At 45.6% G+C, this 27352-nt stretch overlaps 1 protein-coding gene across 10 annotated transcripts in view; it reads left to right on the forward strand.

Annotated features, from left to right (window-relative positions):
• The window catches only part of ASB15 (ankyrin repeat and SOCS box containing 15), an 84437-nt gene that overhangs the window by 33088 nt on the left and 23997 nt on the right, over window positions 1-27352 (forward strand). For 8 of the 10 annotated variants that reach the window (XM_085898219.1, XM_085898220.1, XM_085898225.1 and 5 more), the window contains 3 exons: window positions 17597-17842; window positions 18226-18397; window positions 25862-26106. In XM_085898219.1, coding sequence (XP_085754345.1) covers window positions 17597-17842; window positions 18226-18397; window positions 25862-26106 — 663 coding nt within the window. The remainder of the gene's footprint in view (window positions 1-17596; window positions 17843-18225; window positions 18398-25861; window positions 26107-27352) is intronic. The other 2 variants (XM_085898227.1, XM_085898229.1) reach the window with 1 other exon arrangement.

Genomic DNA, 27352 nt, shown 5'->3' on the forward strand with positions numbered 1-27352 from the left:
TGACGGAGACGTGCACGAGGGAGATAACAAGGGAAGAGACGGAAATAATAGTTGAGACAAGGGAGGTAAAGGGTGAAGAGGTGACTGAGTTGGCAGAGACACGGGAGATGGGAACGATAGAGGGAAGACTACACGATGAAGACGGGGTAAGTGACGCGCACACACACACAGAGGTAGTGGAGGACCATGAGGGGAGCTGGCAGACTGGGTGGAGGCCCAGTGCGAGCAGCTGGATGGCCTCCTCCAGGAACGAGGGGAGGGAGTATGCCTCCTTGAGGCGAGTCACGACCAGATGGGTTCGGTCGTGCTTTGCGAGGTCGAGGGGAGGAGTGCTGTGGACAGGTGCACGGAGAGCTTGGGGGGTATAGAGGCCCCGGAGACCCTTGTGGGGACACGAATCCCCAGTGTGGTTGTCCCTGTGTGTGTGGTGCAAGGTGTGAGTGCGTCCACGTGTGTGTATGAAACCGCCAGTATGGATGAGACACCGCGGGCGAGTGCCCCCGCGTGTGTGAGTGAGACACCGCGGGCGAGTTCCCCCGCGTGTGTGAGTGAGACACCGCGGGCGAGTGCCCCGCGTGTGTGAGTGAGGCACGATGTGTGAGTGAGACACCGCGGGCGAGTACCCCCACGTGTGTGAGTGGTGTAGTGGCAAGTGTGCCAAAGGGCGTGCTTCTCAGCATGCCGTGTGTGGATGAGGCACCGTGTGTGAGTGTCGCCGTGTGTGTGAGTGAAACGGCCAGTATGAGTGAGGCACCGCGGGCAAGTGCCCCCGCGTGTGTGAGTGGTATGGTTTGTGTGAGGGAAATGGCACGAGTGAGTGGAAGGCCGCGAGTGAGTGGAGCCACGTGTGCGAGGGAAATGGCATGCGTGACTGAGCGGCCGAGTGTGAGAGAGACAGCGTGTGCAAGGTCGTTGTGTGTAAGGGAGATGTCGGTCGGCATGTGTGAACATGCAGCCGCGTCTCCCGGTGTGAGTTTAATGGTGAGGTGTGTTGGCGTCGTAACACGCGGGAGTGCGTGTATGGAATGGAGACGGAGACTGCGACAGAGGAAAGAAAGCCGGGTAGCGGCTGTAGCTGTTTCGGGAACCGTGCCGGGTTCACCCAGCAGCGATCGTGAGGTAGGTGCCGTGCAACGCACGAGGCCCCCACGTGCTCGCTTGCGAGAGTGAAGTCCCGGTCCGGAAACGCACGCGGTGGATTTGCCGATCCCGCGGACGGACAAAGTTTAGGCAGGATTATGGATTTGGACCGGACGGGTTCTCCACGCGATCGTGTGTGTTAAGCTCCAAGGGGAAAAGCACATGTGTTCGCGTGGGGAACCCCTCGAGACGTGGGGCTTGTGTTTTTTTTTATGCGCACGGTGACGTCATGGCTGCACGTGGGGTTGGAATCCGGCAGGAGGGGTATCCCTGCCGGATGGTACCGTCCAAGGAGGGACGAGGTACACGTGCAGCTGCATGACGTCACGGGCAGGTGCAAAGTGCGCGAGCTGTGAGTTGCCGCGCTGGTGCTGCGCATGTGAAAAAAAAAAAGCAAGCCTCACTTTCGGGTGCACAGGATTCCCGGGCAAGGGGTGGAAGACCCCCTTACCAGGGCACAGGATGGAAACTAGTTAGGGGGAAGGGTTAGCATAGCTAGACCGGCTCCATGGGGCAGGGGTAAGTCCTCATGGGGCCCGTGGAATGGATTAGTTAGAGGGATTGTAGCGAGATTTAGGTTGGGATAGTGATTAATGGGATTAGTTGGAGACAGTGACAGCCTTTGGATGTGTAGAGTTGACGTAGTTTAGCTACGTAGTGTTAAAAGGAACGTGCTATAGTGTAAGGGACGACGTGGGAGCACGAGTTAATTAGGGGAGGTAGTTAGCAGGATGGCAGAGTTCAGTGGTGTGTGTGTGTGTGTGTTGAAGAGTTGGTGAGTGAAGTGGAAGCATGTGCTTGGTGAGTGAGTGAGGCCAGCGGGTCTGTGGGAGTGGAGCGAATGGGGAATGCATGGTGCGATGAGTGATTGGGGGGAGGAGTGACTCCTGCCCAAGGGACCCCGGGTTCAGTGTAAAGTGAGTTAGGGGGTTAGTTAAATTGAAAAATGGAGGTCGTTTTGTTGTTGGTGTGAATGTAGGCTCGAAACCCATTTGGAGGGGTGCAGGAGCCCTGTTGACGGGCTGGGAGCGTGGCTGCGAAAGGTGAGTATCGCTGAGTGGGTACCCCGGGCACCAGGCTAGTCGGCCGTGGAAGGCCAAGGGCCCATGGGGGGCCGGGATAGCGTAGTGGGCACGGGTGCGTCTGCTTGATGCGGAGGCCCGGGGCGCCATTAGCCACGTGGGCAGTGTTGTGGGCAAGGGTGACCCTCGGAAAGGGGCCCGGGAAGCCAGCCTGCCACGTGTGCGTTTCAGGGGAGGTGCCATGGGGGGCACTCCCCGGTGTTTAGGGAGCTGGTAGGCTCGGAGGCAGTGTAGTGCCCGGGGGTGCCATAGCGGGAGATTCCGCAGAGGGTCGTGCCTGCCAAAGGGAGCCGCGCGTCCCAGCCATGAGACCGTGTGAGGGCACGGAAAGAAAATTGGGGGGCGAGGCCCGAAATTGTGAGGACACCAACACAGGCGACGGGAATCTGGGTTGTTGGAACCAATAGTTTAAGCGAGAGGCGCTTGTTGAAAGCCCCGGGGTAGTTTAACAGTTAAGTGGTTAGGGTAGATTAGGAGATGTACCCCTCCGCACCATCCATCCCCTCGCTCTCGTTGTGGGCCGCTGGACCCACTTTGTGTTATCGATCGCTGAACTCTGGGGAGGCCATCCTGAGGCTTCGTTGGGCCTCGAAACAGGACGCCAGCTCTCCCTTGTTCCTCTCCGGGAAGGGAACGTAGGGGTTGGGAGTAAGCTAGGTGACAGGATAGGTTAGCCGAACAAGGACAGTACAGGGGGTTAGGGGACGATTTATAGTGGGGAAGTAAAAATAAAAAAATAAGTTGGGGCTAAATTGGGGTTTGACAAATTAAGGGAGTGGGTATAGACAGTGACAGGCAAAGGCGATAGGTTGGGAGGGAGACCGTAGAGTAGGTCCGAGCCCGCCTTCCGAGTGGCCAGCACCACCGCACTCCCTCCACCAACCTCCACTGAACGGCGAAGGCTGGCCAGCTTCATCGGCAGCTGTTGTTTGGCTGCAAGGCCTGTGCCGGCTGGATCGTCTGCAGCTGCTGTGCTGCAAGGCCTGTACCGGCCGGATCGTCTGCAGCAGTTTTCTGCAAGGCCTGTGCCGGCCAGTTCGTCTGCCGGCTGTGTTTGCCTGCAGTGGCCTTCTTCTGCGGGCTGTGTTTGCCTGATCACCTTTGCCATGCCATGCCCACTGCCCCTGTTCACCAGCCCCGTTCAATTTTTGCTTTGCCCCCCTTGTTCATTGCCATGTGCGCCAGGATCAGAAAGCAACAGTTTGCAAGCTGCAAGAATTGCCCTGTTGGCAGCTACAACACGGGCCTGCAGTGGCGGCCCATGCACCGTGTTTGTGTCCATCCATCCATCCGTTGTGTTCATTGCGTGTGCCACTTGAGCTGGCACGGAGACTGCGTTTGTGCAGCCCATGCACCGTTGTGGTTCACTGCGTTCAGTTAAAAAGGGAAGGCCTTGGACTGCGAGTGAGCAGCCGGCCACGTTCCCCGTCACCTGCATTGTTTGAGCCAGAGACTGCATGCGAGCAGCCTGGCTCCCTGCTAACTGCTTTCTTTTTGCAGAGTTCATTGATCCTGGGCCATGGTTTAGTGTAAAATTTGTAAGTTAAGGTTAAGATGTACTGTACATATGAGTGCGCCCCCGGCATGTCTGTCTTAGCGCCGGCAATTTTATTTAAGTCGTCCGTGTGAGTGGGTTTGTTTCGGTAGTTACTCAGCCCTCAGGTTATTTATTTTGGGGACACGAATACCATGAATGTCGCACTCAGGGATCCGTCGGTAAAATGTACTAGGGGAGAACTACACATGATGGCACACGAAAATTTGACGACTCGGGACGAGTCTGTAAAAAGGGGAGGGGGTAGTGTTGTGGTTGACGAAATTCGCAAACCACCATTCAGGTCCCGTAGGTGAGATATCTCTGTAAGTATATGTGTAGTTAGCCCAAACCCGTTGTTTAGAGGGAATAAATGTCATTCATTCGGGCTGCGACCCTTTTAGATAGCCGTTTTTCTGTTCTATCTTTATTTTGAGCCAACCACGTACCAACCACCATTACTACCACCGCAACCACCACCAACCGCATCTCGACAACCACAGCCACCTTCTCCACAACCGCTTTCACACAACAACCACCAACCGCAACTCCGCTTCACAATAACAACAACAACGCCAACAGCCACGACCTTTACCGTCACATCTCGCTCTCGCAACCATCGCATCACCGCCATTCCCGCGCCGCTTGTGGGCACCGACACTGGACTCGTACAGGGCGCGCACCGAGCAGCGGGTGCAAAAACACCAGCCTTTCCGAGAAATCGGATCAAGAATGATTCACGCCCACTTCTGTTCCGTCCTATCAGCGAGCGTGGGGCGATTTGGCCCCGCCTCCAGGCGCGTTGGAGTATAATCGCTATATGCAGATTCGCGGATCAAGAATGATTCATGCCCACTTTTCCTCTGTCCAATGGGGAGCATGGCTCCGCCCCCGAGCCATTCCTGATCCAAAAATCTGCATATGGTTTCTCCTGTCGCGCTATAAAGCGCCGAGCGCGGAGCAAATCGAGGCAGTTGGACGGAGTTGAGGAGAGGGAAGAGTTGGAGAGTTGTGGCGGCGGCGATTGCAGTTGGACGGAGTTGAGAAGAGTGGAGAGTGGGAGAGTTGGAGAGTTGTGGCGGCGGCGGAGGCAGTCGGGAAGAGTTGAGAGTTGAGAAGAGGAAAGAGTTGGAGAGTTGTGGCGGCGGCGAAACCAGTCGAGAGAGTGTCTGTCGGGGTCCGGAGAGGCTGGAGAAGCCAAGAAGCTTGGTGGAGGTCGGCGCTCGTGTCAGAGTCGGGGAGCTGCGGAGAGGGGAGGCCGGTAACGCGATCGAGGTCGCAGTGGAGTCGCTCGTCGCGTAACCCAAGCCATCCAGATATCCTCTTTCCCCCGAGCATCAACAACCCCTCCCTGTTTCCCCCCGCGCTGAGATAGTGTGAGAAGGGGGCCCCGTTCCCACCCATTCCAGGCAGTGCCAGCGAGGCCCGCGGAGTCGGGGCGCCTCCGCCATTTTGCGGCTCATCACCAGACGGGTAGGCTCGACGCGGTCTCGGCCCCAGGCCCGTCTGCCCCCTTGTCGATGAGGGTGGCCCCTTTTTCTTTTGCTTTGGAGTATATGTGTTGTCGGCGCCGTCTGTGAAGTAAAACTGTATAAGTGTTGCCGTGTGCTCGGTAGTCGGTAGTAGAGCTGCATTGTGTTTCTTTTGTTGCAATTGCTTTTGGTGCATAATTGTTGTGTTTCTCTTTTGTTGCAATTGCTTTTGGTGCATAATTGTTGTGTTTCTTCTTTTGTTACATTTGCTTTTGGTGCATAATTGTTGTGATTGTTTCTGTGTGCTTTCCGTTTGCCGCGGAATAAATGTGCTTTTATGTTGAACTGTTTTTCCCGTTTCGCTTCGTCTTTTCTTTTATTGAATCTCCATCTTACTTCACGTTAAGGGTTGGTCGTGGGCTAAATACGCCCGATAATTAATCGGAACCGTCGAGGTTGACGATAACACCGCTCGGTTATCCCGATAGTACGGAACGGGTCGCTTAAAGTGGCCCGTGTCCGAAGTCGACCTGCGGCGAGGTGCGATCGCCCAGTCTACCCTCCGTGTGGGTACTTAGGTAGGTCGAATTTGGCGAACAACCCTATCCCACGCGGGGGGCCGATTGGCACGATCGTGGTGAGGCCGAAAGGCCCACCCGTGACTAGTTCTCGGCGTTAGTCCGAGAGGGTCACAACGGGATTGTCCGTCCGGTGGGCGACGTGCCGTGATTCGAGTTACGTGGCCGCTCGCACGCCGGCGGGCGCGAATCCGCAACAATATCTATATATATATATATATATATATATATATATATATATACATATATATATATATATATATATATATATGTATATATATATATATATATATATATATGTATATATATATCTATATATATATATCTAAGCACTCAAAGGGCGGAGGAGCTCCTTGTGAGCCAACGGCCATCCATATCTAGTGCCCAACTGTGTCTGCGGACGTTCTCCTGCAGTTGGGGTCACTTCTTATTAGGAGGTTGGTGGCAGGATTTGCACTCCGGCCACCGTAAAACCCTTCATTCCGCAAAACGCAAAAACGCAAAAAAATCTGAAAACCCACTCCGTGGGAGTACCTCCTGTGCAGCTTCCCTTCGCAGGGCAGCTCACCGGATGACGGGATTGGGGCAAAGCCTTCGGAACCCCCAATCGTTGATAGGAGGGAAACCACGGAGTAACATCCCTGGGTCAGATTGCGGGACAGTGTGTCGGAGTGGTGCTGAGGTGTCGTCCACCAGACGGCGGTCTCCTTGGGTTAACCTGAGGCGGTCCCTTCGGGTGGGTGCCTGGAATGTCCTATCCCTAAGAGAGGATGATCACCTGTCTCTGTTATCATCTGAGCTCAAGCGTTTGGACATCGGGATTGCAGCTCTCTCTGAGGTTCGGAGACCGGATTTCGGCGAGATAATGGTGGGTGGTTACACCTACTATTGGTCTGGTCACTCTGATGGTTACCATACCCAAGGAGTTGCTGTAGCTGTGTCCAATAAGCTGACCCCAATGATAATTGAGGTAACACCGGTCAACGAGCGTATTATGAGATTAAGGATTCGTCACTCCTTAGGTGTCATTTCCCTGGTCTCTGTTTATGCTCCGACTGAGGCGAGTGATCTCACCGTGAAGGACACATTCTACGCCACACTCGAGTCTGTGGTTGATCAGTGCCCCAGACGAGATACACTTCTAGTCTTGGGGGATTTCAATGCATCGACTGGAACTGATAGGGACGGTTATGAGGTGTGTGTTGGTCCCCATGGGTCAGGAACTATGAACCAGAATAGCACTAAGTTCCTTGACTTTGCAAGAAGTCATGGACTTAGGGTGGCTGGTTCATGGTTTCAGCGCCCACAAGCTCATCGCTGGACTTGGTATTCCAATGCTGGCGGTGTGGCAAAGGAGATTGACCATGTCCTCATTGACGGTCGTTGGAGGATGATCCAGAACTGCAGGGTCTACCGGAGTGCTCAGTTCCTCAATACTGACCACAGGCTTGTTGTAGCAACTCTAAAGCTGCACCTTAAATCCTGGAGAATGGTACCATCCCAGCCGAGGCTGGATGTTGCCAAGCTCATGGATGAGAGAGTAGCTGAGGAGTTTGCGAACAGGCTGAGTGGACACTTGGGGGTCTGGGTGCTTTGGGGGGTCCTGAAGAGTTGTGGAGCGCCTTCAAGACCACCGTCCTTGATGTTGCCGGTGGATGCCTTGGAGCTCACCGCAGGGCAAAGAAGAATTTTGTCTCTCAAGGGACACTGGATACCATTGACCAGAGTCGCAGGGCCAGGCTGAATGGCAGAGCTGAGCTGTTCAGGGAGCTGAGGCGTAAAACTGTACGTGCACTGAGGGTGGACAAGGAGGCCTATGTGCGAGGAATCTGTGAGGGGGTAGAGCATCACCTGTGGACAGGTGATTCTCGTCCCGCTTACAGGGGAATTCGCGCATTACGTTCATCCAAGCCCATCCCTCGGAGCACTGCAGTTCGAGCAGAGAGTGGTAGGCTCTTGACAGAGGAGTCTGAAGTGAAGACCCGCTGGGCCGGTTACTTTGAGCGGTTGTACCAGGCTGATCCCCCAACTGTCGAGTTGGACGTCAAGGGTGTTACAATCCCTGTTGCTGACCCTCGAATCAACTGTGGTCCACCTACGCTTGTGGAAACACGGGCTGCGGTGAACCAGTTGAAACGGGGCAAAGCTCCAGGGATCTGTGGCATCCATGCCGAACTTCTCAAGGCTGGTGGAAATGCTGCACTCGTGTCGTTGCATGCAGTTTTGTGCTCTGCCTGGAACACAGGCATCATCCCAACTGACTGGAAGAGGGGCCTTGTTGTCCCTCTCTGGAAAGGGAAGGGTGATCGCCAAGACTGCAACAACTACCGAGGGGTGACGCTGCTCTCAGTGCCGGGCAAGGTCTTTGCTCGGATAATTCTCGATAGGGTTCGCCACCATCTGCTTGAGCACCAGCGTCCAGAGCAGTCAGGCTTTACAACAAAGAGGTCAACGATTGACCGTATCCTTGCACTTCGTGTCCTCACCGAACGCAAACGAGAGTTTCGGCAGGGGCTGCTTGCAGCCTATGTTGATCTCTGTAAAGCGTTCGATTCAGTGAATCGGGACGTCCTCTGGAGGATTCTTGGTCTTCGTGGGGTGCCACCAAAACTGATCGATCTGATGTCTGAACTCTACTCTGGTACTGAGAGTGCTGTGAAGTGTGGTGGTACCATCTCTGACTTATTTCCAGTTGTTACTGGAGTTCGTCAGGGATGTGTACTTGCCCCCACACTTTTCAGCACTTGTATGGACTGGATTCTAGGGAGGATATCGGAGAGATCAAGTTGCGGTGCGTCATTTGGGAATGTCAAGATCTCGGACCTTGACTTTGCAGATGAAGCAGTCATCTTTGCGGAGACTTTAGACATCCTCTTGGGGGCCCTCGAGGTGCTGAATGAGGAATATGAGCCACTGCGATTACAGATTTCCTGGGTCAAAACTAAGATCCAGGCTTTCAAAGACATCTTGGATGCTGCTGTCCTGTCTGTGCCTGTTTGTGGTGAGGATGTTGAGGTCGTGGAGAGATTCACTTACCTTGGCAGTGATATTCATGTCTCTGCTGGCTGCGAGTCAGAGGTCAATAGACGTCTGGGTCGGGCCTGGGGAGTCATGGATTCACTGGATCATGGGGTGTGGCGCTGCCGGTACCTGTGCGGGAGGACGAAAGTCCGAGTCTTCAGGTCCTTGGTACTTCCAGTCTTGCTCTATGGGTGCGAGACTTGGACTCTGACCAAGGATCTGAGACGGAGACTTAATTCCTTTGGTACCAGGTCTCTTCGGAGAATCCTTGGCTATCGCTGGTCGGATTTTGTGTCCAACGAGCGGTTGCTGAGAGAGACTCGGATGAGATTTGTTACCTGCATAGTCCGTGAGCGTCAGTTGCGGCTGTATGGACATGTGGCTCGTTTTCCTGACTCTGATCCTGCTCACCAGATTCTCTCAGCGAGGGAGTCTCATGAGTGGAGGAGGCCAGTGGGTCGACCACGTGCCTCATGGTTGCAACAGGTTGACCATCATCTCAAGAAGATGGGGATGGGCCTGGCATCTGCCTGGGGGATGGCCAGACGGAGGCCCCTGGAGTACCGGCGGAAAGTGGACGCAGCGACGTGCTGTTCTGGCACATGCTCCCATACCTGACCTGACCTGACCTATATATATATATGTATATATATATATATATATATATGTATATATATATATATATATATATATATATATATATCTATATGTATATCTATATATATCTATATGTATATCTATATATATATATATATATATATATATATATATAGATATATAGATATATATATATATATATATATATATATATATATATATATATATATATATATATATATATATATATATATATATATATATATGCTGTATATATATCTATATATATCTATATATCTATATATCTATATATCTATATATATCTATATATCTATATATCTATATATATATATATATATATATATATATATATATATATATATATATATATATATATATATCTATATATATCAATATATATCTATATATATCTATATATATATCAATATATATATATATATATATATATATATATATATATATATATATATATATATATATATATATATATATATATATAAACGTAAATGATCGTAAATGAACACATTACACAGTGATTATTTTAAAAAAAACGGTTTTGTACATCGCTCTTGAGGCTCGGTTTGCAAGTCACCATCTACATTTCCAATAGAAGAGACATAATTACTCATCTTTTATGGAAAATGTTTTTCGAGTTTTTTTTTAATCCTAAAATATAGACTGCAGTAAACACACAGTCACGTTAAAAGATTGGCCTTTAAAACCCTTCTTAAATCGTCCTTATGAAGGGACAAATACACAAACACAGTTTTATATCACACATATACACTACATGTACATAAAATAAGCTGTGTACGTTTTAATCTGATACTGTATCTTGAAAAATTCCTGGGGTTTGAAAATAATATCACAAAAATTTCCCATTTGATTGTCATGGGGGTGGAATTGTTGTCATGGACACCATTTTCTCTTTACCACGTGTGACTTTTTCGATTCCATATGGGACTTTTCCCAGTGCCACTAACCAAGATGAACAGAACCTGAAAAAGAAAGAGAAAATTAATTCATGAATTCTATTTTGCATCCTCTTAGCTTGTTACTGAGGTGTCTGACCAACGGGAGGACCTTTTATGACAGGTGACCCATAAGTGTTATTGCAGAAGGCCCTCAGACAGAAGGTCTAAAGGGGTATATGGGGTCTTCAGGGGCTAAGGGTTCTGATGTGGTCTATAGGGTTTTGGGGTCCTAAAGGGTCTCCTCGGTCTTGAGGGTCTGCAGAGTCTTAAAGGGTCTTCAGGGTCTCAGGGTTATATAGGGTTTTAGGGGTCTTGAGAGTCTTTGGAGTCTGGAGGGTCCTAGGGGTTGAAATGTTTTTGGGGGGAGAGGTGCAGGTGTTTGCAATGTGTGTACGAGAGAAAACTGCAAGGGTGCGATCAGTAACCCTGTCCGGATGGGTCAAGGGGTAATCGTTGACACACTCTGTCTCCTGACAGGTCAAAAGGCAACTGTTGAGCTTTTTATGCATCTCAAGTAAAATAATTAGAAGCAGCAATTGAAAAGAAAGATCATGTAAGTCAGTGTGATTTGGCCACTGCATCCAGGGAACCACTGCTGTTCGCCCACTCACTGTCTCAAGGCACCAACCTGTTTGTCTCCACAGAGGTTTGCCCTTGTAGAGGTTCATATTGTGGTGCAGCTCAACTCTTACCGCTCCCCAGATGCGAAGCAGCAGTGTTGATGCCTGAAAATCTCTGGCTTTTATTCCTCCCGGGTGTGATTTTTGGGAATGAAGGTCACTGAGGCACCATTTAACCTTCGTGTGCTGCTTTCTCATTGGCTCGCACCCGGTCCTTAGTGCCTTTGGCCATGCAGTTTCCCTCACCACAGTGCACCCCAGTCCTTACTTCCTTCACAGTTTCCCTCACTGCAGGGCAGTTGGTGTTGAATGGCTTTGCAGTGTGGCAATGGCAGTGCTGAAATGGCGCAGTGTGGAGGACTCGGATTTCACTGGAATGCTTTGAATGTAATGTGTGTGTTTTGTAATGTAACATGTGCATGTTGATCTGTGTAAATGGTTGTGCTGTAGGAAGGTGCGGAGGAGGAGAGGGGTTAAGATGGATGGGAAGAGAGAGATTAGAAGGGATAGAGACTTCAGAGAAGGATGAACCACAAAGAGAGGGACTCGTCCCTGCTATACATACACACACAATGCATTTCCCTATCCTTGACATGAGGGGAAGGGTAACCGAACTAAACAAAATTACTACGGAAATATTGAAAACTAGGGATTGCTTATGTGTTGATTGCAACTCCCCGTGGTCTTTCCACAACTGCTATCTTCAATATTATGACAAATTTGTGTTTAAAATTGTGATTTGAAAAAGCTTGGCATTGGTTTAAGTGGACTCATTACTTTTGCGTGTGTGTGTGTGTGTGTGTGTGTGTGTGTGTGTGTGTGTGTGTGTGTGTGTGTGTGTGTGTGTGTGTGTGTGTGTGTGCGCCCACTTTTTAATTCCCATCACTAAGCCAGTTTGCAATCCAATTACCCACCTGACCAGCCACTCCACAAACCCTCACTTTGGCTAACATCCTCCGATGTGGTACCTTATCAAATGCCTTCTTAAAGTCTCGATATACTATGTCCACTGCCTTTCCCTCATCCACCCAATCAAACACTGCCTCCGAGAACTCTAAAAGATTTGTTAGACAGGAACTATCTTTGGTAAACCCATGCTGACTACCTTTAATTAGTTTGTATTTATTTAAATGGTTCCTCATCTGGTCCTTAATTAATGTCTCCAACACCTTCCCCACAACTGAAGTCAATCTAACAGGTCTATAGTTTCCCAATTCTTCTCTGGATCCTTTCTTAAATCATGGTGTTACATTTGCTGCTCTCCAATCCTCCAGTTCCTGTTCTAACTCCAGTGAGTAATTGAAAATATCCGTTAACATCTCACTTACCTGCTCAGCCACCTCCCTCAATACTCTCAGGTGCATATTATCTGGACCTTAAATCGTCATCTTAAATCATCCTTATGAAGGGACAAACATCCTTCTGGAGCCTTATCTACTCTTAGATTTCCTAACTGTTCCTTACTTCCTCCTCTCCAACTTGGATCTTCTGTAAAAGCCCTTCCTCATCTCCTCGATAGATATTCACAGCAATTGGCAATTCTCCTGACTGTTCTTTTGTAAAAGTTGAAGAAAAATACCTGTTTAATAAGCCTGCCATCTCACTTTCATCACGAACCACTCTCTCGGTGCTCTTCGTCAATGGGCCCACACTGGTCCTCACCTGTTCTTTTCCCCTGATATATTTAAAGAAAGCCTTGCTGTTATGTTTAATATTCTTAGCCACGTCCTTCTCATACTCTCTTTTGGCTTGCCGAGTTATTTTCCTAACTTGTCTCTGTTTACTCCGATAGTGATATAAATCTAACTCCAGTCCTGTTATTTTAAACCGAATAAATGCCTTCTGCTTCTCCTCAATCGCGTTCCTTATCTCACTACTCAACCACCCTGGTCTCTTTCTACTTCCAGTTTTACACCTCATTGGAATGTACTTACTCTGCACTCTACACATTTGCTCCTTTAAGTTTTCCTATTTCTCTGATGCTGATTGTCGTGTTGTTAGTCTCCCAATCTACATCACCCCAATTCTCTCCTCACACCCTCAAAGTTTGCCTTCCTGAAATCTAATAGCCTTACTCTCTCTCCTATCCTGAACTCTAACCCTTAACATAATCTTTGCACACACAATGTTATAATCACTTGCTCCTCAATGCCCCGGACCTCCACTTCCTCCACCATGTTGGGATCGTTACTTAAAAGGTCTAACACTGCACTCTCCTCATAGGCTTATCTACAAACTTACCCATCACAATTACATCATCCGTTCCTTCCTTAATTGCTTCTCGACCATCCATCCATCCATCCATTGGGACCACACTCTGTGCAGAGCATTGGGCTGCCTAAGCAGTCTCTTTGGCTATTGAGCACAATCCTGGACGGGTCGCCACTTCAACACAGGATACCAGCATGCTGGCACTCATTTTGCCGACCTTGGAAGGATAAATCATTCCCCCTGCTTCCTCAATGTAAAACCTTTCTCCCTACACCATTCTTCCAGCCATTGGTTGATGTCTATTGCTCTGCTCATAATTTCTATATTGTTTCCTAATCTTGGGAGAATCCCAGAAAACATGACCTCACAATCCTTTTCTTTCAGCTGCTTACCCAATATCCTGTATCTATTTTTCAAAACCTTTGAGTAAACATTCCCTACATCATTTGCACCAAGGTGTACCACAACCAACCTCTTCCTGCCATGACCTGATACAATATTGTTTACCCTTTCTTCAATGTCCCTAACTGCTGCTCCTTCAAAACTCTACAGAATTCTCCTAAATGTCTACAATCCTTCCTGCAGAATGAAGAATCCACATATTTAATAATCTCATCACCCACAAAAACCGTCTCCCATACCTCATTTCTACCAATTTCTATTGCTGCACCTCCACCACTGCCCGTACCCACTGCACCCCGGCCACTGCCTGCACCCGCTGCACCTCTGCACCTTATTGTCCTATTATTATTGTTAATGTTATAATTTTACACTACTGTAATGTAAACATTATTATTACTAGTGCGTGCCCGTACGTGCGTGACCGTACGTGCAAAAAAAAAAAAAAAAACTTTCAAACCGTGAACCAGAAACAAACACACAGGCCGTTCCTTTGCTCTCGTAAACGGCGACTGGATTGGGGCATTGTGTTTATCTATAAATGCGCATAAGAAATCTAGAAATTATGAGAATACAGTAAGTCATCACTATCCAGAAGTGGTGCGTGCCCGTACGGAATGTTCACATGCATTCCACGAATTATCGCTTGCATTGAAGTAACAACTACTGTGATACTTCCACACAGAGTTAATTAAAATCCAAATTAAAATCAAGTTTACCTCACTGTCTTTGCTTGCCACGTCATTCGCTGCCATTGACCATTGCCACTCCTACGCCACGATAACTAAGCCGCCGATCGATCCCCATTGTAACCGGCACGTGACGTCATCGTCGGCCGGCCGCACATCGGCCTACGCGAAGTTAAGTCCTCATTGTCCGGAAGTTCGCATATCGCAGTTACGATTGTTCGCAATTTAGTTTTAATGGCCATTTATTCAATTAGCACCAACGTATTTTGCCTTTTCGCAATGTCATCGCAAGGAAAAGCACAAAGAGAAGAGAAGAGAGCCAAAAAAAAAAAAACGTAAGTGCAAAAATAAATAAACTTTCAAACAACCACACAGTCTGTTCCTTCGCTCTCGTCAACGACGACTGGATTGGGGCATTATGTTGATCTATAAATGCGCATAAGAAATTGAGAAATTATTAGAATACATTAAGTCATCACCATCCGGAAGTCCGTACGTTGTAACCCGTAATCGGGAACGTGCCTGAGGTTCTCTTCCCCATCGGACACGCCTATGCAGCAACGTGTCTTGTCATTGGTTGGTAAATAAATGGCCGCAGCAACGTGTCTTGTCATTGGTTGGTAAATAAATGGCCATAACTTGGGAAGCACTTGTCCGATTAATATCAAACCTTGAAAAGGCACATACTCAGGTCCCCAGCAATATACCTGGCAAGTTTCAATTAGATCGGACCTGTGGTTGTCGAGAAACAGCGGACACACGGACACACACACACACACACACATTGCTGGAATTATAAAAAATAGATTAATATGCTGTTGTCATTATTCTGAGATATCCTTGGAAAAATGGAATGAAAAGGTAGAATGATGCTCAAGCTGCTGTATATACACCTTTCCAATGCGGGGGGGGGGGGGGGGAAGGCAATAAAACGGGAATTCCTCCGGATGTTTTTTACAATCGAGGATAAAAGCAACATAGGCTAAGCGAGTGTGAAAATAACAGAGTCGCCTTACTCGTAATCCAATTGTCACTCGTACATCTGAAACGTCACTCGTTATACCCTCTCCCACCACCAGTGGAAGCGGCACCACACAGAACGCATTTATGAAGATAATTTGCGTTGCTCCATCTTCGGAATTCCTGGTGAGGGAGAGCAAATGAAGTCGCTCCACCCTTTGCCTTATGACCCGTAGTCCTCTTGTCAAGTTTAATTGGTTAGGATTGCACAAATGACGACCGAATACATTGACATCAGACAGACAGACGTCAAAACAGTATATTGGCGTGACGGCAGGTGGACAGGGGCCCGACTGAGCTATTATTGTGTTTTGTATGGGGCCCCCAAATGACTAACGTCACCTCAGTATATAGTCTGTGCAACACCAAGAACACTGAGTTGATCAGGATGCAACAGGACTGAAGGAACAGGAGAGAGTGAGGTGGGTGAGGTGGGGTGGGGGGACACCAATAGCATGGTAGAAGGACAAAATAAAGGGAGACTTGGACAAATAATGGGTGTGGGGAGGAATGAGAGGTCGGGGAGGATGCATGGGGGATAGACAAGATAGATACAGAAGGAAACTCTCAGAAAGGAAAAACTGGAAATTTGGAAAGAGGTGGACGAGTGGAAGGGTTGGGGTGGGCAGGGGATGTTGGATGCCTGTAACTTCGTTCACTGACCCCGATCAAAGGGTATGGCTCGATAGGCACATAGTAAGGCTGATCACTCATCCAACTGTTGTAATGTAAGTCAACACGGAGCACATAATCGGTGAACAGATATCACAGGATGATGATCAGTTTGAGTACTGAGACCAAAGTAGCGTGACAATAGAACATTATGATTATAATCCAGGTGGGGGCAGTATATGATAACCTATAAATATATAATTATTTAAAACATGACATTCAAAGAGCTTCTGACAATTAGACAAAGACCTTAAACCCAACTCGTATCTGGAACAACTTGCCAGAAATGGCACAATGAGCAAGGACAGTTGATCACTTTAAAATGAGTTAGATACAGATGTCTGGGGTGATTATATAGTTATGAGATTGTACCTGTACTGTGCTACTTATTCCTATGACGGGTTACATGTGTGTACCTTCTTGATGTTTGCCCTTGCTCCCTCTGATTATTTTTATACGTCTTCTCTCCCTCTTCCTTCCCTTCATTTTTTTTGACAAAATAAATAAATAACCATTCCTCCATTGCTGTCTTGCTGTTAAGTGGTTGGCTGCCTCCATTTAAGCTGCTCTTGGACCAATTTTTGTCAGTGTGACTCGTGTTAACGTGGTGACAGAATGGCCTTTTCCTGATCTCTGGTGGGTTTCAAAAGGAAGAATTATGCCCACCCAAGGTATCAATCGTCATTTTCTCGGTCTACGTTTCAAGGACCGGATGTTGTCAATTTTAAGCATTTGAACATTTTCAGATGTTCCACATGGTATAGCATCTTTATTCCAAGGATGTCTGTAAGGATCATCACCAAACCCCACACATCTTCCAGTTGTAGCTTGTTTGTTGTTACATTTCCTGGTATGTCATTCAAATGCTGTACTCCATGAGGTTGTTTATCACTCCAATCTCTGATTATGACTGGTATGATGTCAATTTTCTTCCCTTTCCAAGTTCCTTTCATGGCATATTTTACGTTATCTTGCTTGACCACATTAGGTCTTTCTGGTGCGTTTGGATCAGTCATTCCGCACTAATAACCTTCCTCTATCAATTCCGTCGTTTTTTAAATTTTTATTTCTAAATGCGATATCTCATCACACCGACTTGTGATCTATGTTCACGCTTGATGGAACGATCCCATCAATTTGAGTGCAAAGTCGTCATTATCAATCATTCTGACTTTCCTTGTCACAAAAATTAATATCGATTTTCGTTCATGTGCAAGAAGATTTGGCCTTTGGACATTGTTTCCCGACGACTAATAAGATGAAATACAATAGAAAAAAAAATGTACTGTCCATTTGCCTCATCTAGCTCTGGCATGCGATGCAATGTAATCACTTACATAGTATCATGTGCTGTAATCATCTTCTACTCTCCTCCACCACAAGTTATCAAGGGAAACATACAGATAGATGATTACATTTTAACCTACAGAGGAATTGATCTCTTTCTCTTTTTCCCCATGAAGACAGATTCAATGTGTTTTTTTTTTGTTTGTTTATCACAAACAAGTGTCATCTATGTTTTGTTGATCAAATTGTTCGGCAAATTCATTATGCCTTGATTCACAGCTGTTCGTAGAGGCCATTCAGAGTTGGTGTCCACGTTGCTGAGGCATGGCGCCGAAGCCACACGGCCGGGGCATCATCTGTGGAGCCCTTTGCACGAGGGTGCCAAAAGTGGTCGACCTGACATTGTTGCCCTTCTACTTCGCTGCGGTGCCTCAGTCAACCAGCGGGATACAGTTGGTGCCACGCCGTTGGCTGTTGCCGCTGAGAATGGGAATCTGGAGGTTGTTGAACAACTTATCCACAAAGGTAGGTACAACCTGATGTGCTTCACAATGGACTGCAGCATGACATACATGTATGCTAATCACATAGTAATCGATGGTCATTGGTCATATTAGCATTCTTAGACCGAGATGATTAACTAAATATTATATTGGCAAGTGGCATCGGAGTAAAATATATAAATATATATTTTAAAATGAGTGATTGAGAAGGTTAAGAGGAGGAGAGAGTATAACAAAAATAGAGGGTAAAGGAATTGGCAGTGGGGGTGGAGGATGTTAGCAGGGGCATAGGAAGGGGAGGTGAAACATTTGCACATGCAATAAATAAATAACCTTGAAAAAAAACATGTAGATCAAAATAAGTACATTTAAAGAAATTTATTTAAAACCTAATTCTCACTACAGGGGGGGACATCTGCGCTAAAGCAGCAGACAGGGGATCTGTGCTGTTTGACGCTGCTCAGGGAGGAAACCCGGACTGCCTTGCCATGCTTTTGGAGCATGGAGCCGATGCCAATGTGCCCAACTTGACTGGAGAACTACCCATTCATCGTGTCTCTTACCTCGGCCATCACCTGTGAGTGTAATTATTGTGACATATGGAATATGCTGCATTATCTATATTTTTACAGGTTCTGTTCTGAGTGTATGTAGTCTGTGGTTACTGGTTGCATCATTGTTGCAAAAGTTGCTGGGCTACTGATGCAATTCCACCTGAAGGTTAGGGCAGGAATTTGGAACCTAGTCAGGGTACTGGCACACAATAGCATACTCTTGTGAAAGATGCTGTGGGATATTTAATGTGCCACACAACCTACTGTAAATTGCAACACTAAAAATTACCCCCGTGCAGGAGTGACGGTCATCTCTGCAAGAAATAATACCACAAGTTCTCAATGTTCAGTGATGACCAAAGACTACTGCGCAGTTCTACTGCGCAGCTTCACTGCGCAGCTCCACAGCGCAGCTCGAACTGCGCAGCTCGGTTAAAGATGACTCGGCATTTTGGCGCGCGTGCACAAAATTATATTTTGAAAATAAATGCCGACGTTTACATTTCGGGTTTTGAAACTTTTGCACTTTCGGCAGAAAATGTATAAATATAATATACAAGATCAGCTGCTGTGCAATGACACCATTCACTAACTTTTACCATGCCCAGTAGAGAATATGTAGCCTCCTGAAGGTAGGGCAGTTTTTGCAAACTTTGAAGTCACGTGACACGAAAGCGAAATTCGAAAATCCGGCCCGACCAAATTTAGATATTGTCCCATACATTCATATGCCACAATCAAAATTCAAGATTGCCTGAGAAATGTAGGAGGAGGTAGATTTTGAAAATCGTCATTTTCACATTTTTTGCCAACTTTGAAGTCACGTGACATGAAAACGAAAGCGAATATCGAAAATCCGACCTGACCAAATTTAGATATTGTCCCATACATTCACATGCCACAATCAAATTCAAGATTGCTTGAGAAATGTAGGAGGAGATTGATTTTGAAAATCGTCATTTTCGCATTTTTTGCCAACTTTGGAGTCACGTGACATGAAAACGAAAGCGAATATCGAAAATCCGGCCTGACCAAATTTAGATATTGTCCCATAGATTCATTTGCTAAAATGAAATTCAAGATTGCTTGAGAAATGGCGGAGGAGATAGAATTTGAAAATCGTCATTTTCGCAACTTCAAAGGCCTCGTGACCTTGACCTTGACCTTCGGTGACCTTGATCTTGACCTTCGGTGACCTTGACCATGACCTTCGGTGACCTTGAAAGTCATACCATCGTGTACGTCTCATCGACCTCTATCAGGATCACTAATGACCAGATCTCCCGCTTCAACTTCATTGTGAATGGACGGACGGACGGATCGAAGGACATCGACACCCATATTATTAGGTCATGCTGGAAGAGATGACTTAAAAAGGAAATGAAATATCGGAAGGTAATGTAGAATAAAATAAACTGAAGAGAAAACATAAATAATGACAAGAAAAAGAGCAATCATAGATTGCAGACCCTTGCCAGGACTTATTTTGTGTGGTGTACTTTGTCTGGCATTTGCGTACTGGTGTTACGTAATTAATAAGAGACACAATTAGAACTGCCACTTAAAAACTGCTGGCAGTGATAACCAGGTACCAAGACATCCAGCTTTGATGCAACCCCACTTTGATCGGACAACTGACCCTGACCCATGACGTTTTAAAAAAAATTATTATTCATTATTCAATCAAATTTAGAATGGGATTCAAATAGATTCAATTCAGATCAAATGGAAGATCAAATAGGTGCAGTCCTGCACTGGAGTAATCAGAAGGAACCAAAACAAGGAAAAAGCAAAGATGAAGTCATCAGGAGGAACATGGATAGGATTCGGGTTTCAGCTGCTACTCCTCTACCCTCAAACCCACCCAGGCACCTTATTAATATATATATATATATATATATATATATATATATATATATATATATACATATATATATATATATATACATATATACATATATATATATATATATATATATATATATATATATGTATATATATATATACATATTTATATATATATATATATATATATATATATATATATATATATATATATATATATATATATATATATATATATAAATATACAGTGGACTAGGCGTAAGTCGTCATCATCGGGACCGAGAAAAAAGTGACGACTTAGAAATGTGACGACTTACGCATATGCGAACATTCATGATGACTGTGGGGTGAGGATGAAGTCGCGCGTGGCCTGGACACATGTGTGAGAGCCAGCTATTGTACCAAAAGGAAAACACAATCGTCAGGGCATAGGTGGGGGTTCATTGGTGAGTTGGAAAGTGATCAAGCAAAGATGGAATTCATGAATCAGTTTATCAAAAGTAAAGATAATGAACAACTCTGTAAGACAACTCATATACCATCGGTGATGGTATGGTGACAAATTACATGACACACAGTCATCGTGGTGATGATTACCACTCAATGCCTATGTGTAAGTGAGTGCGGTAATGTACAAATCAAGCCAATATAAAACCTTGATCGGACTTCAACACGAAGCTCGATTGATCCTTTACTCCTTCGCGAAGTAATCCGTTATATTTGACTGCCTCAAACTCTTGGGCATATGGTGCATGAGAAAGGACTCAAACCGGTCATTGTATTCCATGATATTGTCTGGGCAATCCTCCACCAAAAGACAGTATCGGCGCATCACATCCAGACAGTATCGGCGAATCCACGCTGCCTGATTCGCCACACCTCTTGACCTTGCCGATTCCCCACCTCACTTTGAATCTGTCTGTCCAGTGCATCGGCAAGGTCTCGGCATCATCATGCCCGAGGTCCGCAGCGAATTTACGTGCCTTCAGCAGCAACATTTCACCGTCCAACCGAATATTTGGCTGAGCCGACATTTGCCGAAACCAGATGATGAGCGCGTCATCGACATCTTCAAAGGACACACATTTCACGCATTTCACACTTTCCACCGGCCTCATGATCTTCTCCACTTGTCCAAATATCTTGCCCTTATTCTTCAAGATATCGTTCAATGTCTGCCGTTTGATGTCCAACTTCTCAGCTATGGCTGTTTTCTTCATCAGTGGATTTGCCTCGCAAAACTGGAGAATGTCGTATTTTTCTTGGGAGGTTTTAGTTGTAAGCTTACGCTTAGTCGCCATTGTCCTGCCTGCATTGCGATCAACGTGTGTACGCAGTTATAAATAGCCTATCACTGGCGGTGTAAACCAATGAGCGAGCATCACGATTCCATGAAATTGGGCTTCTCACGAGGCAGCAGTTCCATGTGACGAGTTAGGAGTGGTAATTTACTTGAGTTTCCATTACGCGGGAACGGACAACATCTGACAACTGAGACAAAGTGACGACTTTGAGATGACGACTTACAGAGAGATCACCCTTTATTCAAAGGGATTTAACATGAGATAAATTCGGGATTTTTGACGCTGCCGACTTAGGCGAAGTGACGAGTTACACGCTGCCGACTTACACCTAGTATATATATATATATATATATATATATATATATATATATATATATATATATATATATATATATATATATATATATATCTTCTACTATATAAATGGCAGTCCTTCTGTCTGTCTGTCTGTTTGTAACCAATAAGCTCCTAGACCAGTGAACCAATCTTGATGAAACTTTACACACATACAGACCTAACATTCAGCTCCAGGATGCGCTAAGTGGCTTTCCATAAAAATGAAAAAAAAATATATATATATATATAAAAAACAAAAAAAAATAATAAAATTTCCATTAAAAAAAAAGGCTTTCGAATAGTGCGCCGGCGTATTAATCGTAACAAAAGGGTTCATGGTTAAAAACGCTAGAGATTTTTGAAATACAAAATGTTCGTATTCATTGACTTTTTAAACATACACATTCTCCTCCTGTTATTTGAATTCTCAAACTGCACGCGCACGGCAACAGCTAACTGCTGATATATCTGCTCATGAATGAGCCAGGCAAGCGGAGTCAGCTGCAGAGTGAGAGAGAGTCGTCTTACTGCTGATAGATCTGCTCATGAAAGAGCCAGGCAAGCGGAGTCGGCTGCAGAGAGAGAGTCGTCTTACTGCTGATAGATCTGCTTATGAAAGAGCCAGGCAAGCGGAGTCGGCTGCAGAGAGAGAGAGAGTCGTCTTACTGCTGATAGATCTGCTCATGAAAGAGCCAGGCAAGCGGAGTCGGCTGCAGAGAGAGAGAGAGAGAGAGAGAGAGAGAGAGAGTCGTCTTACTGCTGATATATCTGCTCATGAACGAGCCAGGCAAGCACAGTCGGCTGCAGAGAGAGAGAGAGAGAGAGAGAGAGAGAGAGAGAGAGAGAGAGAGAGAGAGAGAGAGAGAGAGAGAGAGAGACAGAGACAGAGACAGAGACAGAGACAGAGACAGAGACAGAGACAGAGACAGAGACAGAGACAGAGACAGAGACAGAGACAGAGACAGAGACAGAGACAGAGACAGAGACACACGCCTAACTGCAAATAGAGCGTCACACCAACGGGCGAGAGAAGCACAAAACTCACGTTCCAGCTTTCTAGGTCCGGGTTTTGACAGGACATCAAGGACAGTTGCCACTGCTGCTAGAAACATTGAGTGGCTCAAGGCCACCTTCAACTATGACCTCTCTGAGGATTACGGCAGCATAAAGCCTTCCTTCCATAAATCTGAGGAATAAAAGAAGCCTTCCTAATTTTCTCCATACAACCAATGCCTCAGTCTAACTAGCGTGAGGAAAATAGGGCAAATTTCCCGGGTATTACCGGGTACTTCAGCTGGTCTACTATATAAATGGCAGTCCTTCTGTCTGTCTGTCTGTTTGTAACCAATAAGCTCCTAGACCAGTGAACCGATCTTGATGAAACTTCACACATATAGACCTAACATTCAGCTCCAGGATGCGCCAAGTGGCTTTCCATAAAAATGAAAAAATATACATGTAAAAAAAAAATTCCATTTAAAAAAAAAGGCTTTCGAATAGTGCACCGGCATATTAATCGTAACAAAAGGCTTCATGGTTAAAAACGCTCGGGTTTTTGGAAATACAAAATGTTCGTATTCGTTGACTTTTTAAACATACACATTCTCCTCTTGTTATAACAGCTTAGAAACCCGAAACATTATGCCACTGCGAAAGCGAACAAATTTGAATCATCGAACTGCACGCGCACGGCAACAGCGACAGAGGCGTTCAGAGGTATGCCGTTTCATAATACATGTCTCCCAATTCTTAGTTCAAGAACGGTTATAATTTTGACGTTATCAGGATAACAGACGTAAATAAATCAAATACGCTGGGCTAGGCTGGGTTATGCCGGATGTATAAATTAAGTCACAAATGATGACATGAAACCAGCCTCACATTGTTGAGGCATTATGGTTTTTTATCTGATGCGGCAATAAATCTTAACATTTTTGAACTCGAGTCTTCTGCATATAAAACATGGCAGGGAAAATATAATATTATAGTGGTGATGAAAAAAAAAATAATGGTGGCAGCCTCTACAATTTTACAATTAACTGTGACATATACTCCTTCAGACCCGCCGTCATCCACAGGATTCCCGTGTGGAGCACGGGTATCCCTGCTCGTATGTGTATATATATATATATATATATATATATATATATATATATATATATATATATATATATATATATATATATATATATATATATATATATATATATCCCATATCAAGAAATTAAATAATTCTGGCTGCCAGACCATGTGTTCGAACAAGTTGAAATTTAAAACATGTATTCCCCATTACTACTTGACCACAATTGTGAAGTTTCACATCTATTAATTGAGCAGTTCCAGAGAAAACATTATTAAATATTTTCTTCAATCCAATATGGCTACTAAACCATGTGACCTCTCAATTATTCCTGAACAAACTTGTACACCCATGGCTTGGGAAACATTTGTGTGAAGTTTCCCCGCGATCTGTACAGCTGTTCTGGAGAAGAAGACTTTTTATGGGTTTTAGGGTAAATCAAATAAGGCTGACAAACCATGTGACCTATGACATCATATTTGTGAACCTTTTGTTCTTCATGGAAAGGCGGTCGTAGGTGTAAAGTTTCGCCCCGATCTTTTTAGCAACTACATGAAAGAAGATTTTTGAAGGTTTAAAAAAAACACAAAAAAAAACAATGACTGGCGAATCACATGACCAATTAAATCATCAATTTTTTTTCTGTGGATCATTTTATCCCGAGATGACCATCGTTTTTAGTCCTATCTCTCAATGGTTCATACTGATCAGATGTAGCGTTCTACATCTGCAATTATGACGTCATAACGAAGGCACCTATGACAGAAAAAAAATCACGCTCATTCCCCATGAGGAGTACTTTCCGTGTGCCAAGTTTCAATTTTTTCCTTGGTGCAGTTTCAGAAATACAGAGGTCCAAAGTTTTCCCGTTTTTCCAACATGACGTCATAATAATTATTAAAACATTCTACATGAGTATCCGCACCTGTGGTGAAAACTTCCTCTCAATCCGACAAGCAGTTGAGGAGAAAAACACGAAAGTTCTGTGTGGACAAACAAACAAGCAGACAGACAGACAAATGGACCCAAACACAACACCCTCTCCTCCGGTGATGGTAATAAGAGAAAATAAAATGGCATACATAAGGATACCTTAATAAGTTATGTTAGGGAGCACTCAAGTCTATTACTACTTCTTTTAACAACCCCAACTATTCCCACCTTCTTGTGGGGTTGGCTGAGAAACGTTTTGCCACCAAAGGTGGACGGAGGTTATGTTTTTGGCCCTGTGTCTGTTTGTCTGTCTTTATGTGAGCGGGATATCTCAAAAAGTTATGGACGGATCCGGACAAAATTTGGTGGGCAGGTTGGTCGTGTGACGAGGACAAATTGATACTAGATGTTGGTGAAGATCCGGATCCAGATCTGAGAATTTTTCTTATGATTCTTCACCATTGAGAGATCGGACTATAAACGATATACGTATAGCACGATATCTCAAAAAGTTGTGAACAGTTTATGACAAAACTTGCTGGGTGAGTTGGGAAGATGACAATAACAAGCTGATTAGATTTTGGTAAAAAGCCTGATGCAGATCTGACCTATCAGTGGGCTACAAATTGTAACCTGTTGATCCTGGCAGAGGTATGTGGTCTACCGAGTGCCGTTTTAGTTCTTTCAGGAATCGGCTGGCCAGGCCTAACATTCGATTGAGTGTGGTAGCAATTTGGAATTTGTTCTGAGTGCTGGGAATAACTTACCTACTCTTCATGAAAGACATCGTGGGTGGGATCTTCAAATTCAATTACTGCCAGACGTGTTTGTCTGAGGAACGTACACATTGACCAGTTTGGCGACTGAGGATTCATGGATGCATTGATGTTTGTACACATTAAAACCTTTTAATCACAGTTGTAAATGTGTTCTCATTTCACGAGTTATGCCTTATGTTAAATTTCCATTATGATCACTTTGCCTTTCAGGGCCCTAAAGAAGCTTATCCCTGTGACAAATATGGCAGCAGTGTCTGCGAGTGGTCTTAGTCCCCTCCACTCAGCGGCAGAAGGTGGCCATCCTCAGTGCTTAGAACTCCTTCTCTCCAGTGGGTTCAATGTTAACTTCTTGCTGGAGCGGCGTATCTACCATAGCTACAATGACCATCGCCTGACAGCTCTCTACTTTGCGGTCTCCAATAGTGACATTGTCTGCTCTAGGATTTTACTTCAAGGTAATGACTTGGAATGTTTGTCTATGTAATCCCTTTGGGTGCTTGATTTACTTCCTTTAATAGTTCTTACATCTTTAAAAAATATGCATGTGTCATGAGAGTACTTCTTCTTGCGTATGGCAAATAGCGACTCAGAGGTCCAAGTCCAAATTAGACAACCAAGTGATAGACCTAACCAAGTCTATGGTTAGGTGAACGATGCGATGAATTGTTTTGTTTGGATGTCCACAGCCACATGCGGGGCTATCCTTGAATTTTCACTTGTGGAGATGGGGTGATGTCCTCACATGGAGATTGCAGATCCGGTTTCATGTGGTCGACTGTTTTCATGGGAGGCCAAAACCTGGGGGCTTTCTGCCCACAGGAGAGCAGTATTCTGCTGGAGAGTACACGAAGGCAAGGCCAGCAGTGCGGAGGCTGTGTGCGCTAGCCCCCCAGCTGGTTTACGGATGATATTTACTCCAGTTTTGGTCTTCTCCCTGACTCCTTTGAGATGTTCCCAGGATATCAGACTATGATCCATGGTGACACCAAGGTACTTGGGGGTAGTGTTCATTCTTTGACTGGTTGGCCACAGAAGGATACCTGTAGTCCACTTCGCCAGTTGGTTGCTGAGGTGGAAAGCGGTGACAGTTGTCTTCAATGGATTTGGATGGAGGCACCAAAAGGTGAAATATTACTCCATGAATCCTAAATCCTCAGTCAAGGTGTTGCTTATATCCTTGAGCCTGGTTATCTGGGTGGCAAGAGCAAGATCATCTGCATACGTAAATTTCTGGGATGTGGTATTTTGTTTTCAGAGATGTTGAAGATAATTGAAATTAAGGTAGCTAAGACAGAGGCCTGGGTTGGAGTTGTTCCTCTTGCCTACTTGAGTGAAAAGAGCCTGGCTGCTTGGCATCATGGGGGAGGCAACAGCATCTCTTATGGCTTATGCTGCCAGTTGCTCTCCTGTCACATAATCTGTACTATTTCCCCGTGACGTGTGATAGCTGTTGAATTTGCCAGTATGGACTTGTTGGGTGACGGATATAGCTGGAAGGGGCCACTTTGATTGAGATGGCTTGTAAATATTTCTGATGGTTGTTTCCATAACTTTCACTCAGATTATGAAGATATCGACTCTGAGGATGGAATGGCCATTGATGTGTCTTGCATCAGTTGCGATGCCATACTTTCTGTGATGTGCTGCTGCTATAAGCCTGAAACCATAGATGTGGTCCCTGAGGGCATGATATTTATCCCC

Source organism: Eptatretus burgeri, chromosome 10, assembly GCF_056783735.1.
Source record: "Eptatretus burgeri isolate ZD-2024b chromosome 10, Ebu_testis_v1, whole genome shotgun sequence".
NCBI lineage: Eukaryota > Metazoa > Chordata > Myxini > Myxiniformes > Myxinidae > Eptatretus > Eptatretus burgeri.